Source organism: Caretta caretta, chromosome 3 (genome assembly GCF_965140235.1).
Source record: "Caretta caretta isolate rCarCar2 chromosome 3, rCarCar1.hap1, whole genome shotgun sequence".
Taxonomy (NCBI): Eukaryota; Metazoa; Chordata; order Testudines; family Cheloniidae; genus Caretta; species Caretta caretta.
The window spans coordinates 186,627,674-186,643,429 of NC_134208.1; the positions used below are offsets into that span (position 1 = coordinate 186,627,674).

General features: G+C 42.3%; 1 protein-coding gene across 9 annotated transcripts in view; it reads right to left on the reverse strand.

The window, feature by feature from the left end:
• Positions 1-15,756, reverse strand: part of CCDC88A (coiled-coil domain containing 88A) — a 366,404-nt gene that overhangs the window by 27,516 nt on the left and 323,132 nt on the right. For all 9 annotated transcript variants that reach the window (XM_075127191.1, XM_048842828.2, XM_075127192.1 and 6 more), the window contains exons 23-25: positions 15,419-15,564; positions 14,519-14,611; positions 14,074-14,288 (exon numbers count right to left, since the gene is read on the reverse strand). In XM_075127191.1, coding sequence (XP_074983292.1) covers positions 14,074-14,288; positions 14,519-14,611; positions 15,419-15,564 — 454 coding nt within the window. The remainder of the gene's footprint in view (positions 1-14,073; positions 14,289-14,518; positions 14,612-15,418; positions 15,565-15,756) is intronic.

Below are 15,756 nucleotides of genomic sequence, written 5' to 3' on the forward strand. Positions count from 1 at the left end.
CAAAACATTCCTTTCGTAAATAAAGGCCAGGCTGTTTCTGACCTCACAAGAGTGCAAGTTGGGAGAAAATGTAAGCATCCCGTTGCACTCATGTACAACAGCCAGCCATAATACTGTGGAGGATTGCAAGCACTGGTGGTATCCTTTCCAAAGGAGGAGTACCTGATTGAAAGTGGGTTATCACATTGCTTCCCCTCCACCATTTGCACTCAGCACGGGGGGAGGGGGGGGCGGGCGTGTACAGTGTACCACTTTGAAATGTGGTGGAGCTCCTGCTGCAGCATGCACAACCCAAGAGACCTAGGAGGATGTATGTTTGATTCAGCTAGATTTCCTCCAGACAGTGCTGCTGTAACGTGGCTCCATCAATTTAGCACTAAAATATTACAGTAAAAAAAGCTATATATTCTACAACTTTCATTACTGATTAAATCTGGTATAGTCTCATATGCTTTAACTCAGTGTTTCTCAACAACCAGTCCGTGGACCCTGAGATTTCCCTGACACAGTTTAGGAAGGCAGCAAACTGGTCCCTGCTATCAAAAAAGGTTGAGAAACACTGCAAAATGATCAACATACAGAGAATATTCACAGTTCTAATGTACAATGGTATCTAGATTAGAGAGAAGCTGCTCATCCTTAATATAAGACAACTGTTGATACCTTTGGGTGGGGAAGGGTAGGGAGACATAAAGGGAACACACACCAGTCAATATATGTGTTTCTCATATAGGAGACAAGTTCACTTAATACATGTTAACCTTAAGCTTGCTGATTGCGTAATTATACCGGTAGGTACTCAAACATAAACTAAGCTTTTCTGACCTTCGTTCAGCTCAATAAACACAGCTGCTTTCAATAATCAGGAGGGAATGAGCTGAAAGCAATGTGAAAATGGTCACTGATTGGCTACAGTAAGTTGAGTGATCATTAAAGCCTTCATAAAGAAGATATGTTGTCTTTCTAGATCTGTGAAAGGATACACTTTTATTTCACTGTCTGCCAAAAGAATGCATGCACCAGTATGAAGCTTATTTCTTGCTTTTGTGACAAATAAAGTATAAATAACTAGTTTTAGCATTAGTGACAACGAAATGAGGAACACACTGTGACAATAAGCACTCTCTGTATTCACATCCTACATACTACTGTAATAATCTTTGAACAAAATATGCCTTGTGAAGTGTCTTTTGAAAACTAATAACTCAATGATCATTAATATTCTTGTGTGATGTATGTATGGGGTGGGTATTAAGAGCTGATGAATATATGCTGAAATTATGACTGAAGTGTGTGTAAACCAGCTATGCCAGAGAGAGTTGGTAAACAGGACTGCACTAGACAAAGGAATATGTTTTCTCCACCTGGGAGTTACTTCCAAAGTACTTTGAAAGACAAAGAGAATGTCTTTACATTAGAAAGACAAGGTGGGAGATAGTAATCTTTTATTGGACCAACTTCTGTGGCTGAGAGATATATAACATATGTTGGTCCAATAAAAGATATTACCTTATCCACTTTGTGTGTCTCATATCCTGAGACTGACAGGGCTACAACACCACTGCATACAATGTATTTACATATCATGTAAACAGATCCATCTAGCTAATGAGGGATGGAAGCATTCTCACACTAACAAGTGGGGCAGAAGACAGCATGGTGGTTGGTAGAGAGAAGCTTGATCTGGGTTTTACTTTTCAAAGAATACATGGCAAGGTTTAGCGGTCTACAAAGATAGAGTGGCTGAACCTCTAGTGATAAGCAATTGAATCAAACTGATGGTATACAATATTACTGTACTGTATTAGAAAAGTGTGACACTCAGACTTAGGCTTGGCAGCTGCAAGTGGCTCTTTAATGTGTCTTCTTGTGGGTCTTTGCAGCACCTTTTTAAACACAGTATGATTTAATTATTACCCAATCTAAGTTTATTAACCAATCAGGATGCTTTTACTATGTTATTAACCAATTGTAGAATACTTGCTCAGTCGTTTTGCTGTGAATTGATACATATACATACACACACACACACACACAGAGTAAATGAAACAATGAATTTATACTACTGTGGCTCTTTTGGGTAACGTTGATTGCTAATTTGGCTCCTAAACCACTGAGGTCTGAGTATCACTGGTACAGAGTGAGTTCTTTTCTGAAAGCCTATGGCACACTGGTGATTGATATCACCGTGAATTGTATGCATTACCACTATATAAGGAATTATGGATACTCATTGATATTGGGCTGTACAGTCTCTCCAGACAGGAGGGAATGCCACATTTATTAATTAAGCATGGTGGAATCAGAAACAATGGAAACCCCATTTACATAGAAATTGGATGGGGGATGAGAAGCCCACAGGAAGAGAAAGACACCATGAGATCATTCTGCCTCTTGAAAACAATTAATTGAATTTTGGAAGATATAAGCAAGGAGAGAAGCCATCTTGGGCATCCATCACTAGACAAATACAAGAGGCCAGAGCTCTTCCAAGCTAAGAAAAATATGTCCTTCAACCAAGGAGGATTGAAGTCTCTGGAACTGAAGATAGGTGAGAAATCTGAGTAGGCAAAGATCTTTCACTTAAGATGACATGGGAAGCAAGCACCTTGTACTTTTGTGGAAGGTCCCGACTGGGGGAAAGATGGCCATGGCTGGGAAAAAGAACGACTAGGTAGAGAAACTAGCTTGAACAAAGACTGTATCTTGCTAGATTAGGTTTAAGACTTTTAGATGCATGTTTTCACTTTTATTTGCTTGTAGCCCTTTCTAACTTTATTGCTTATACTTAGCATCACTTAATCTATGTCCTATTGTTAATAAATCTGTTTTATTTTACTATAAACCAACTCAATGCTGTGTTTAAAAGGAAGGGTGCATTTACTCAAGCTAAGTTAATAAGCCGTGATGTAGTTTTGTCTCTTTACAGGAGTATTGAACATTATTATTTCTCTGAGCTGTCCAGGAAAGGGCTGAACATTTCAGGGCACACAGTTTTTGGGAAATTTGGAATGGGGAGTGTGTTGGGGTCATCTTGCTGGTTGTAACCAAGGCTGGTTGAAGACAGAGTGTGACTGGTGTGTTGCTGGCAGGCTGCTGGCATCAGACTTCTGGACTCAGTGCTGCTGCTATATACAGATATTCATAGTGGCAGGCTGCTTGTGAGCGGCCCAGGTTGGGAGCTACAGCACTAAAGAGCTGTGAGGCACCCAGGGTTACAGGGCAGGTGGTGACAAAATCCTTTATTGGTCTGGACTGCCACCTGAATCCCATGACACACACTCCCTCTTTTTTCTTACTGAGTTAATTTTATTGTGGTTGTTTCTAACTGCATTTTGTTTTTCATCCAAACTGACAAGAAATTACCTTTGATTATGTGTTTTATAAAACCTGTGTTCATACTACAAAAAGTATACAGTCACAAGTAAATAATTACAGTTAAGACAATAGTTATCTTAACTTCATGGTGATTCTTGGTCTCTAAGAAACAGATCCACAAAAAGGGTTGGCTTGTGGCCCTCAGCTAACCTACAAAATGTGAGATTTAGCTGTAGATACTGATGGTGCTTAGCTCACTAAAGCAGATATCAAATCTGTCCTTTGATAGAATCTGCTCTTCTTCTTGTTGGAATCACGATTGTTGCTATGTGTGACATATGGCTGAAACATTGCCTGAAAAATCCTTGTGACTGGTATGTGGAAGTGGAAATGCTTTTCTTGGCAGATGAAGCAGTGGCCAAAAGGTTTTAAACATGTCCTGGCATCTTTAATGAAGTGCATCTGTTTTGATGCTGAACAATTCGGGGTCCTCAGAGATCACATCTTCTATTGCCTTTTGTACCCCCCCCCACAAGGCAGAGGATTTTAGCCACAAAGACAAGAACAACATTACAGTGGTTGCCACTGTTCTCAAATCCAGTTGGAAGAACTACATTTCCACGCTGTTACATTAAAAAATTGTCAAAAAGACAATGAACTATATCTATTTTTCACAAATTATGACAACAGTCACCAAGCTAGTCCAGTGCTTGGGTGAGGAACTCACGGATGAAGAACACCTTGAAGTTGATGCTGAACCTGAGAAAAACAGAAGTCATGCTGTTTAGAAGAGGCAAATACTTTTGAGAAGTTTGCGACAGCCATGACACATTATTTTCTACCTGAGGAAGTAAGCTCATCATTTGTAAAGTTAGGAGTGAAAGGAGGGGTAGGTCTAGACACTGAATCCCCAAGTCCTGATGTCTCTGCACTTCAAGAGCTTCCCCTACGTTCCTGTCTCAGTTCCCCTGGCAAGCCTGCCTTGGTTCACAGTGGAGCCAACGAAGCAGAACCACAGGAAACCTTTTAGGCACAGATGACCAAGGCTAGCAGGCAGCCAGAAACAGAGCTGAAGAGGATTTTTTTTAAGCTGAGAGCAGCTAGAGGGTTTTCTGTCTATTTGCCTGGAGACAGAGATGTTAGTTTTTTACAAAGAGGTTTTTCTTTTTTGAGCTTGAGTTTTCTCTACCTAAAGGCAGGGTAGTTAACCTCCTGCAGGGAAATTCACAAGTTGTTTTTTTTTCCCTCTCCTAACTCTCAGGTATAGCAAGAGTTAAGCACAAGAAAGCAGGAAAATGACTACCAGTGAAGCAGCTAATAAACTAGAGCTGGCCAGATTCGAACCTTGAGAGAAACAAAAAGAGCATGATAGACAGATGATCTTAAGGCGCTTGGAGGTGGAGGCAGAAAAAGCCAGGGTGGAGGCAGAGGAAGCTGCCCACAAGACAGCTATGGAGGCAGAAAACGCCAGGGTGGAAGCAGAGGAAACTGCCCCTAAGAGAGCTATGGAGGAGAAAGAAAAAGATAGGAAGCATGCACTGGAGATGGAGAAGGCAAGGGATCAGCAGAATATACCAACCAACCCTAGTAATCCTTCTCCAGGTACCGCTTCCCATCCCAGAAAGTTCCCCACCTACAAGGCAGGCGATGATACCGAGGACTTCTTAGAAAACTTCGAAAGGGCCTGCCTTGGGTACAGCATCTCTACAGACCAGTACACGGTAGAGCTGAGGCCACAGCTCAGTGGAGCCTTAGCAGAGATTGCGGCTGAAATGCCAAAGGAACACATGAACAGTTATGAACTTTTTAAAACCCAGGCGAGAGTCAGAATGGGACTAACACCCGAGCATTCTCATCGGCAGTTCAGAGCCCTAAGGTGGAAACCAGACGTGTCATTTACTCGACATGCCTACCACATTGTGAAAAATTGGGATGCCTGGATATCAGGAGCAAGTGTTAAATCTCCAGAAGAGTTGCCCTTCCTAATGCAAATGGATCAGTTCTTAGAGGGTGCTCCTAAGGAAATAGAAAGGTACATCCTAGATGGGAAGCCCAAAACTGTAATCGAGGCGGGGGAGATTGGAGCCAAATGGGTGGAGGTGGCAGAAAAGAAAAAAAAACTAGTAGCAGTTGGAGCGAATATCAGAAGGGGCAACCCGAAACAAAACCCTATCACCGGGGGTAACTCAAGGCCCCACCTACATCCCAAGGAAAACCCCAGACACCTTATCGTCCCACCACACCATTCTCCAGCAACCCATCTCGCTCCAATGCCCAGTCAACTGGATGATGTTTTAAATGTAATGAGCTGGAACATGTGAAGGCCAACTGCCCCAAGAACCCCAGCAGATTACACTTCATTGCACTGGGGTCACACCAAAGGTCTTCAGGCCCAGATGCCTCCCAGATACCCTTAGAGTGAAGGGAAACTGTGTGTGGGCGGGAAGAAGGTTACAGCATGGAGGGACACTGGAGTGCAGGTGTCAGCTATCCATCAATCCTTAGTGGACCCCAACTTAATCAACCCAGAGGTCCAAGTGATGATTCAACTCTTCAAGTCCAACTCTTTCAATTTGCCTACAGCCAAGTTGCCTGTCCAATACAAGGGCTGGTCAGAAATGTGGACTTTTGCGGTCTATGATGATTATTCCATTCCCATGCTGCTAGGGGAAGACTTGGCCAACCAGGTAAAGCTGGCCAAGAGGGTGGGAATGGTCACCCGCAGCCAGACTAAGCAAGCTTCCACACCTATCCCTGTTCCTGAGCCTTCCACCAGGGCCCCATCTGTGTTACCAGAGACCCAGATGGAGATGGGGGAACCGGATCCCCTACCAATAACTGCAACGGCCATAGTGAATCCAGAGACCCAGCCAAAGCCAGTCCCCGAACCGAAACTGGCGAAGCAACCAGCAACAGAACCATTGCCAGCGCTGAGTCCCCGTCTACAGCTCGAACACCAGAGGGCACCATTGAGCCTGCACTGGCAGCAGCAGCAAATGACCCTACACAAGAGGCTCAGCCAGAGCCTGAAATACCCCATAGTGCACCAGCAGACAGCGGTTCACCATCAATGGAAACAGCCCCATCACCTGCATCATTTCCAGAGGGACCAAGCTGAGGTCCACAATCCATTGAGGAACTGATGTCTCCAGCATTAAGGGAACAGTTCCAGGCTGAACAGGAAGCAGATGAAAGCCTCCAGAGAGCTTGGACAGAGGCATGGAGCAACCCACCGCCTCTCAACTCTTCTAATCGATCCCGATTTGTTGTAGAAAGACGACTTTTATACAAGGAAACTCTTTCTGGTGGACACCAGGAAAACTGGCATCCTCAGAGACAGCTGGTAGTTCCAACTAAGTACCGGGAAAAACTCTTGAGCTTAGCCCACAATCATCCTAGTGGCCATGCTGGGGTGAACAGGACCAAAGACCGTTTGGGGAGGTCATTCCACTGGGAGGGAATGGGCAAGGATGTTTCTACCTATGTCCGGTCTTGTGAGGTATGCCAAAGAGTGGGAAAACCCCAAGACCAGGTCAAAGCCCCTCTGCAGCCACTCCCCATCATTGAGGTTCCATTTCAGCGAGTAGCTGTGGATATTCTGGGTCCTTTTCTGAAAAAGACACCCAGAGAAAAGCATTACATTCTGACTTTCATGGATTTTGCTACCCAATGACTGGAAGCAGTAGCTCTAAACAACACCAGGGCTAAAAGTGTGTGCCAGGCATTAACAGACATTTTTGCCAGGGTAGGTTGGCTCTCCCACACCCTCACAGATGCAGGAACTCATTTCCTGGCAGGAACTATGGAAAGCCTTTGGGAAGCTCATGGGGTAAAGAACTTGGTTGCCACCCCTTACCACCATCAAACAAATGGCATGGTGGAGAAATTTAATGGAACTTTGGGGGCCATGATATGTAAATTCGTAAATGAGCACTCCAATGATTGGGACCTAGTGTTGCAGCAGTTGCTCTTTGCCTACAGAGCTGTACCCCATCCCAGTTTAGGGTTTTCCCCATTTGAACTTGTATATGGCCGCGAGGTTAAGGGGCCATTACAGTTGGTGAAGCAGCAATGGGAGGGGTTTACACTTTCTCCAGGAACTAACATTCTGGACTTTGTAACCAACCTACAAAACACCCTCCGAACCTCTTTAGCTCTTGCTAAAGAAAACCTAAAAGATGCTCAAAAAGAGCAAAAAGCCTGGTATGTTAAACATGCTAGAGAGCGTTCCTTCAAAGTTGGGGACCAGGTCATGGTCTTAAAGGTCCTCCAGGCCCATAAAATGAAAGCATCGTGCGAAGGGCCACTCACGGTCCAGGAGCGCCTGGGAGCTATTAATTATCTCATGGGATTCCCCACCTCCAACCGAAAGCCTAAGGTGTAGCATATTAATTCTCTAAAGCCCTTTCATTCCAGAGAATTAACTGTTTGTCAGTTTACAGCCCAGGGAGGAGATGACGCTGAGTGGCCTGAAGGTGCCTACTAAGAAGGGAAAAGTGATGGTGGTGTGGAAGAGGTGAACGTATGCAGCGACAGCAGATCAAGGAGCTGTGCACTAGCTACTCGCCGATGTTCTCAGCCACCCCAGGGCTGACTGAACGGGCATACCACTCCATTGACACAGGTAATGCTCACCCAATTAAAGTCCAACCTTACCGGGTGTCTCCTCAAGCTAAAACTGCTATAGAACAGGAGATCCAGGATATGCTACAGATGGGTGTAATATGCCCCTCTGGCAATGCATGGGCATCTCCAGCAGTTCTAGTTCCCAAAACAGATGAGGAGATACGTTTTTGCATGGACTACCATAAGCTAAATGCCGTAACTTGCCCAGACAACTATCCAATGCCATGCACAGATGAACTACTGGAGAAACTGGGATGGGCCCAGTTCATCTCTACCTTGGACTTAACCAAGGGGTACTGGCAGGTACAGCTAGCAGAATCCGCCAAGAAAAGGTCAGCCTTCACCACACATGTCCGGCTGTATGAATTTAATATGCTCCCTTTCGGGCTGCGGAATGCACCCACCACCTTCCAAAAACTTGTAGATGGTCTCCTAACAGGATTAGGAGAATATGCAGTCGCCTACCTTGATGATGTGGCCATATTTTCGGATTCCTGGGCAGAACACCTGGAACATCTACAAAAAGTCTTTGAGCGCATAAGGGAGGCAGGACTAACTGTTAAGGCTAAGAAGTGTCAAATAGGCCTAAACAGAGTGACTTACTTGGACACTAGGTGGGTCAAGGAACTATCAACCCCCTACAGGCCAAAGTGGATGCTATCCAAAAGTGGCCTGTCCCTCAGTCAAAGAAACAGGTTCAATCCTTCTTAGGCTTGGCTGGATATTACAGGCGATTTGTACCGCAATACAGTCAAATCACCGCCCCACTAACAGACCTAACCAAAAAGAAACAGCCAAATGCAGTTCAGTGGATTGAAGAGTGTCAGAAGGCCTTTAACCAGCTTAAAGCGACACCTCATGTCTGACCCTGTGCTAAGGGCCCCAGACTTTGACAAACCGTTCCTAGTAACCACAGATGCGTCCGAGCGTGGTGTGGGAGCAGTCTTAATGGAGGAAGGACCGAATCAAGAGTTCCATCCTGTCACGTTTCTCAGCAAGCAGCTGTCTGAGAGGGAAAGCCACTGGTCAATCAGTGAAAAGGAATGTTATGCCATTGTCTGTGCTCTGGAAAAGCTACGCCCATACTTTTGGGGATGGCATTTCCACCTGCAAACCGACCATGCTTGCGCTACAGTGGCTTCATACCGCCAATGGAAATAACAAAAAACTTATTCAGTGGAGTTTAGCTCTCCAAGATTTTGATTTCGACACAAAACACATTTCAGGAGCTTCTAACAAAGTGGCTGATGCACTCCCCCGTGAAAGTTTCCCAGAATCAACTGGTCCAAATCGTCCTTAAGATGTGGGAAATATTGTTAGTCTTTATACAGTTAGTAGTATATTTAGAGATGCATGTGTCTTATTAACTCTGTTTTATTCTCGAGCTCCAGGAAGAAATCACATCCAGTGTTTCACCCTATCTGTGATTTGGGGGGCGTGTCATAAATATAAAGGGAAGAGTAACCGCCTTTCTGTATACAGTGCTATAAAATCCCTCCTGGCCAGAGGCAACATCCTGTTACCTGTAAAGGGTTAAGAAGCTCAGCTAACCTGGCTGGCACCTGACCCAAAGGACCAATAAGGGAACAAGAAACTTTCAAATCTGGGGGGGGGGGGCAGAGGGAGGCTTTTGTTTGTGCTCTTTGTTTACGTGTTTGTTCTCTCTTGGGACTGAGAGAGGCTAGACAGAAATCCATCTTTTCCAACCCATCCTAATCCAAGTCTCCAATATTGCAACCAGTGTAGGTATGCCAGGCAAGGCAGATTAGTTTATCTTTTGTTTTATGTGAATTTTCCCTGTGTTAAGAGGGAGGTTTACTCCTGTTTTCTGTAACTTTAAGGTTTTGCCCAGAGGGGGATCCTCTGTGTTTTTAATCTGAATAACCCTGTAAAGTATTTTCCATCCTGATTTTACAGAGGTGATTCGTTTACCTTTTCTTTAATTAAAATACTTCTTTTAAGAACCTGATTGATTTTTCATTGTTCTTAAGATCCAAGGCTTTGAGTCTGTGTTCACCTGTACAAATTGGTGAGGATTATTATCAAGCCTTCCCCAGAAAAGGGGGTGTAGGGGTTGGGGGGATACTTTGGGGAAAGATGTCTCCAAGTGATCTCTTTTCCTGTTCTTTGTTTAAAACGCTTGGTGGTGGCAGCATACTGTTTAAGGCCGAGGCAAAGTTTGTACCTTGGGGAAGTTTTTAACCTAAGCTGGTAAGAATAAGCTTTGGGGGGTCTTTTATGCGGGTCCCCACATCTGTACCCTAGAGTTCAGAGTGGGAAAGGAACCCTGATACCATGTCTTTAGCTTATACAAGCATAACAATTAAATACAATGGTTGTTAATAACTTAGCTTAATTACAATATTTTTTTCAAAGAAAGCCTATACACAAGATTTCAATTAATTTTAACTACTGTATATAGAGGAAATTTTGAAGAATCTGTGTTATTCCATTATTAAGATAATTTTAGACAAAGAAAAGATCGACACCAATGCTACATTTCTTAAAGGACCCATTTAAAATTAATTTTAACTCTTAAAATAATTAACAGATTTACTTGTAAATTCTAAAAAAAAATAGTATCTATATTTAAAGAGTAAGTGCCGAAAGTTTGCGGAAGATATACTCTATTTTTCATATATAACAAAATGGATGAATTGGTGCTGTAAGCACAAAACAGAACACAACCTTAGCTATGAAACTATGACCAGTGCCTCCATAATAAAGAACAGGAGAGTTCTCTGTCTCTAGATTCAGAGCTTCAGCACGTCTCACGAGGAGAGGTGGAGAGACTGACATTAAAGCCTAAGATTAATCCAGAAATGAGGAAGATGGTGATTCTCCCTCTTGAGAAGGGTTATCTACCTGAAGCCTCTTCATCTTCACAATCTTCTGAAGCCAACAAGGGCCTAGGAAAAGATAGCAGTTGAGAGGACAGATATTCATTTTGGAGATGGAAATCTGACAGGAGATAGTCTCTTTTAGCTCTTTTTCATGGAAAAGATTTATGAATCTTTTGGACCCCAGAAAGTTAGTTGAGCCAACATCAGTCAATAAAGCCAGGATCACCACTTTATAGGGATAAACGTGGATTTGATGATCTCAAGTTGTAGTTCTTAGTAGGTTTACAGAATAAAACAATCTGAAAGGAGTGGAAAGCCCTGGACGGCGAGGGATCTTAGGTGAACCTGAGGCTCTATACATTATGACATTGAGGTTAACCCTCAGCCATGGAACCTACTGCTCCAGGTTACTGTACTGATGAAACATGAAAAGGGATTACGTTGCAAAAGAGAATTCCGTGCCCAGAGCTACAAAAGAGAAAGATGACAAAGCTTGACTTGCCCACAAGCTGAGTTTCTCCTATTCACTTAGAATCCAATACACAAGAGGTGGGCAAACTATGGCCCACGGGCCACATCTGACCCGTCAGACCATTTAATCTGGGCCTCAGCTCCAACCGGGGAGCGGGGTAGAGGCTTGTCATGCTCTGCGCAGCTCCCTGGAAGCAGCCAGCAAGACCCGACCCCAGCTCCTTTGTAGTACGCAGAGGCGTGGCCATGTGGCTCTGAGCACTGCCCCGTCGACAGGTGCTGCCCTCGCAGCTCCTATTGGCCGTAGATCCCGGCCAATGGGAGCTGTAGGAGTGGTGCCTGTGCACAGGACAGCGCACAGAGCCGCCTGGCCACGCCTTGGAGCCAGAGTGGGTACATGCTTCCGGGAGCTGCTTTCAGTAAGCGCCGCCTGGAGTCTGGACCCCATCCCCCTGCCTACACCCCAATCCCCTGCCCCATCCCTGATCCTCCTCCCACCCTCCGAACCCCTCGATCCCAGAGCCCCCTCCTGCATCCCAAGCCCCTCATCCCCAGCCCCACTCCAGAGCCCTCACACCCCCCAACCCGGAGCCCCTCCCATACCCTGAACTCCTCATTTCTGGCCACACACCCATCTGGAGCCCTCACCTCCTCCCGTACCCCTACCCCAATTTTATGAGCATTCATGGCCCACCATACAATTTACATACCCCAATGTGGCCCTCAGGCCAAAAAGTTTGCCCACCCCTGCAATAGAACCCACAAAATGGGGATGAAAGGTGCAATGTATGGATATATCTACTCAAAGAACTCCAGTTATAGATGAGTAAATCCTCTTTGAGGATTGTTGGTATATGTTCCCACTCTTGGAGATTCACAAAGAGTAACAAATCCCTAAGGAGATGGGAATGAGGAGGATTATTTAACTGAATAATGATTATTGCAGAATTACTCTCCTAGACTGGGCATTAGATCATAAGGCCAGGCCAACAGTGATGCTGTGTAAAAATACTGACGGCAATCCAGGTAGCAGCTCTGTATATTTCCAAAACTGCAACATTCAGGGATCTGATTCCCCATTATCATACAGCATTTTTGTATAAAGGATCTAATCCACTTTGACAAGCATTGATAGGAAATATCAGAAATATTTTGTTCCATAATCCTGTCACCATAAACTAGAAATAATATGGGGGATTATTTATGGAATGGTGTTATTTTATTAAGGTACAAGATAAAAGCCCTCTTAGCAACTAGTCACTGCTTTGTTGAAAATCCCGGTCTTCTTAAACCGGGGCCTGTTTTTATCGTTAATGGATTTATGAAAGATTTAGTCTAGTTAAGGTCCTCTCTTGTTATACACAAGCAACTCGTGGTAGCACCACATTTGAGGGGAGACTAATCCTTGTAGTGAGGACAAAACGAATGAAGGCAAGCAAAATAAAAAATATCCAGTATTTATATAAGCAAGGGAAGGGTTGTAATTATTTTAATCTGCATCAGGTTCAAATTGCTTCTTTTCAAAGTGTCACATAACCTTTTATAGCCAACTCTTTTTAAGAAACTAGGAATTTCAAGCACTTCTTTTCAGCAAGATTGTCCCTAGATGTATTGGCACCCTATCCAAAGACAGACTCTTCCAGATTCTCTCATGCTCTACCTTTAATTTCCGTAAAAGTATGTGAAATAATACAGAATTTATTATTGTTTTTTAAATTTTTATTAAGTTTGCACACTAAGAGCCAAAATCAAAAACCACCATGTGAGATTTTTTTTTTTAAATAAAGGAAATTCTCCCCTGGGATGAACATTGGAATACCAAATTTTCACCTTATATATTCTGAAGTCACTTAGATATTAAACTTTAAAAGGTATGAATTATAATATAAGGGTACATTGATGCTTTATATGTAACATCAATATCTCACTGGTAATAAATGTATTAACTAATCAATAATGCAACTTGTTTAACAAGGAATGTAATGGCAAAAAACTAATTACCTGCCACTGGAAATTTCATGACTTAAATTATTGATGAACAACAAAAGAAACAAGTAAAGGTTGCATAAAATACTCTAGGCTATGTGAATCCTAACAGCTAGGACAAAGTGGCTCATTCAGGGTAACAATTAGTGTCTGGCAAACGTCAATTCCCCCTACGTCAGGAACTTATCAGTTATTTCTCTCTGTAGCTCTGCCTATCTCTAGGATCAGTAGTGATCTGTGTCCTTCTAACTACTTATATCGCTCCACAGCTCTTTCTGTTCTCTATTATATTGTTGCCAAAACCCATCATCATGAGGTTTACGAGACACACGATCTTTTAGCAGCTAATGGTTGTTAGTATGGACACAATATGAAGAGGCACACTCGAGGAGAGTGGGAGTCTCATGGGAATGAGAGAAAACAAACAAAGCAGAAGGAGGTGGATTAGGGAGAGAGGAACAGTGCCATCTGACCTTCCATTTGAAGTTCTGACAGGCTAAATGCCATTATTCTGATCCAATAACCCTACCTAATTCTGCATCCCTGATATACTGTAAATTCATTTTAATGTATTTAATTACATTTACTGAAATGCTAAAATAGGGCATCTATCCATATACACCCTAGGCGGGATTTGAAGCTGTACCACTGAAGTCAATGGGAGTTTTGCCCTTGACCTAAAGATTACAGGCCTTGGAAGCTCTTAACATTATTTAAAGATTTCCAACTGATTTGTTCTTTCTTAAGTAGTTTTGAAGTTTTTACAACATCTTGGAAATATACTTAACCAAACAGTATTTCAAACTAAAATTGTTTTGTAACTACTCACTACTGCTCTTTTTGGTTCCCAGTGTCTGGCCATCTTCAAGAGAGTTTGAGCCCACCGAGGAACTATCTTGACTGTCCTGATGGGGTAGCTGAAGAAATCCTTCGCTGGACTCCGAACGGGTAGGTATAAGAGTCAGAGACTTCAGACGCTCGCGGTTAACATCTTTCTTAGATTTTATCAATTTCCTCATTTTTAGAGTAATCCAATTGCCTCTTCTGTTATAATAAAATTAAATCCATTATTGCATTTATAATTCATTACTTTATAAAGTGCATAATTTAAAAAATATTTTGTGTGCATGTTTAACTACAATATGTGGGCATGCTCTGCTCCCATGGAAGTCAATGGGAATTTTACCATCAACTTCAATAGGGGCACAACTGGGTCCTTAGCTTGTTTAAATTTCTGGTTATACTCATTTTCATAAAATATATTCAAGCAGTACCTTCTGGGGGGGGATGGCTCATAAAATTTATACTGATCCATAATCTTCTCCTCTAATTTCTCCTTTTGTCGTCTCAATTCATTTAACTTGTCACTGTAAATGGAAATTAATCAAAATTGCTATTTTAGCAGTTATTTATATATTTATATAATATTACATAGAATCATAGAATATCAGAGTTGGAAGGGACCTCAGGAGGTCATCTAGTCCAACCCCCTGCTCAAAGCAGGACCAATCCCCAATTAAATCATCCCAGCCAGGGCTTTGTCACATGTTTCTTTGTGTTTTTAGGTATCTGAGAGCAGACTTTCTTTCACCTAAGAATAAGAGGGAGCAGCATAAAAATTGCCAAGAAACAGAGATCTCTAAGTAATAAAGAGGAAGAAAGAGAAATACAGAAAATATGATGCAAAGATATATCTAAATGAATACATTTTAAAGACTTTCATGGGCCATTTACGGTCTTTAATATAATGTAATGCTTTACTTTATGAACATAGCATGCACATATAGGATACAATAAAGTAGTATTTAAAACACTTTCTTTTTACTGCTAAAGGAAGCAAAAGTTCTCTGCTGGAAAAAGCAACAGAATTTGTAAAGGACTCTGGGATGCTTGTTTGAAGTGGAAGGAGGAATAAATATTTTTTTTCAGTAGATCCACATACCATAAAAACCATGTATTTTTATTTTTTTTTAGTTTTTAAAAATCAAGATTTCTGGTTGTGATTATCAGCAATTGATATATAATACAATTACTTTAGTTATGTTTGAAGAAAAAATACAAGAAAATAGGGTATGAGAGTATTATGTAATGTATCAGAAGGTGTTTTTTAAAATTTGTAAGCTTGCCGTTGTCATATTTCTGAACAGCGGTTTCATAATTTTTGGTATACCTACATGTACTGTCTTTGTTCAACGTGGAAAAGATCCTTGCTTTCCATATTCTGCTCCAGTAATGTTCTATTTTGTAGCATTAATGTCTGAATTTGATCAAGTAGATGTCTGTTTTCTTCCTCCAGATTTCCTTTAAGCTGGCTAAGCAACTGTTAAAAATGTACAAAACAGTATAAATGTACAAAATGTATAAAACTGAGCATGCTGCCTGGTTTACAGGCTTACCTAGAAAATATAAGCAGGACACACAAAGGCTTCAGTAACTCAGGCAAAAGACAAAGAAAGATCAAATAAATCAACTCAGAAATGTTTCTTTTAACATTTTAATATTTTGTTAATTG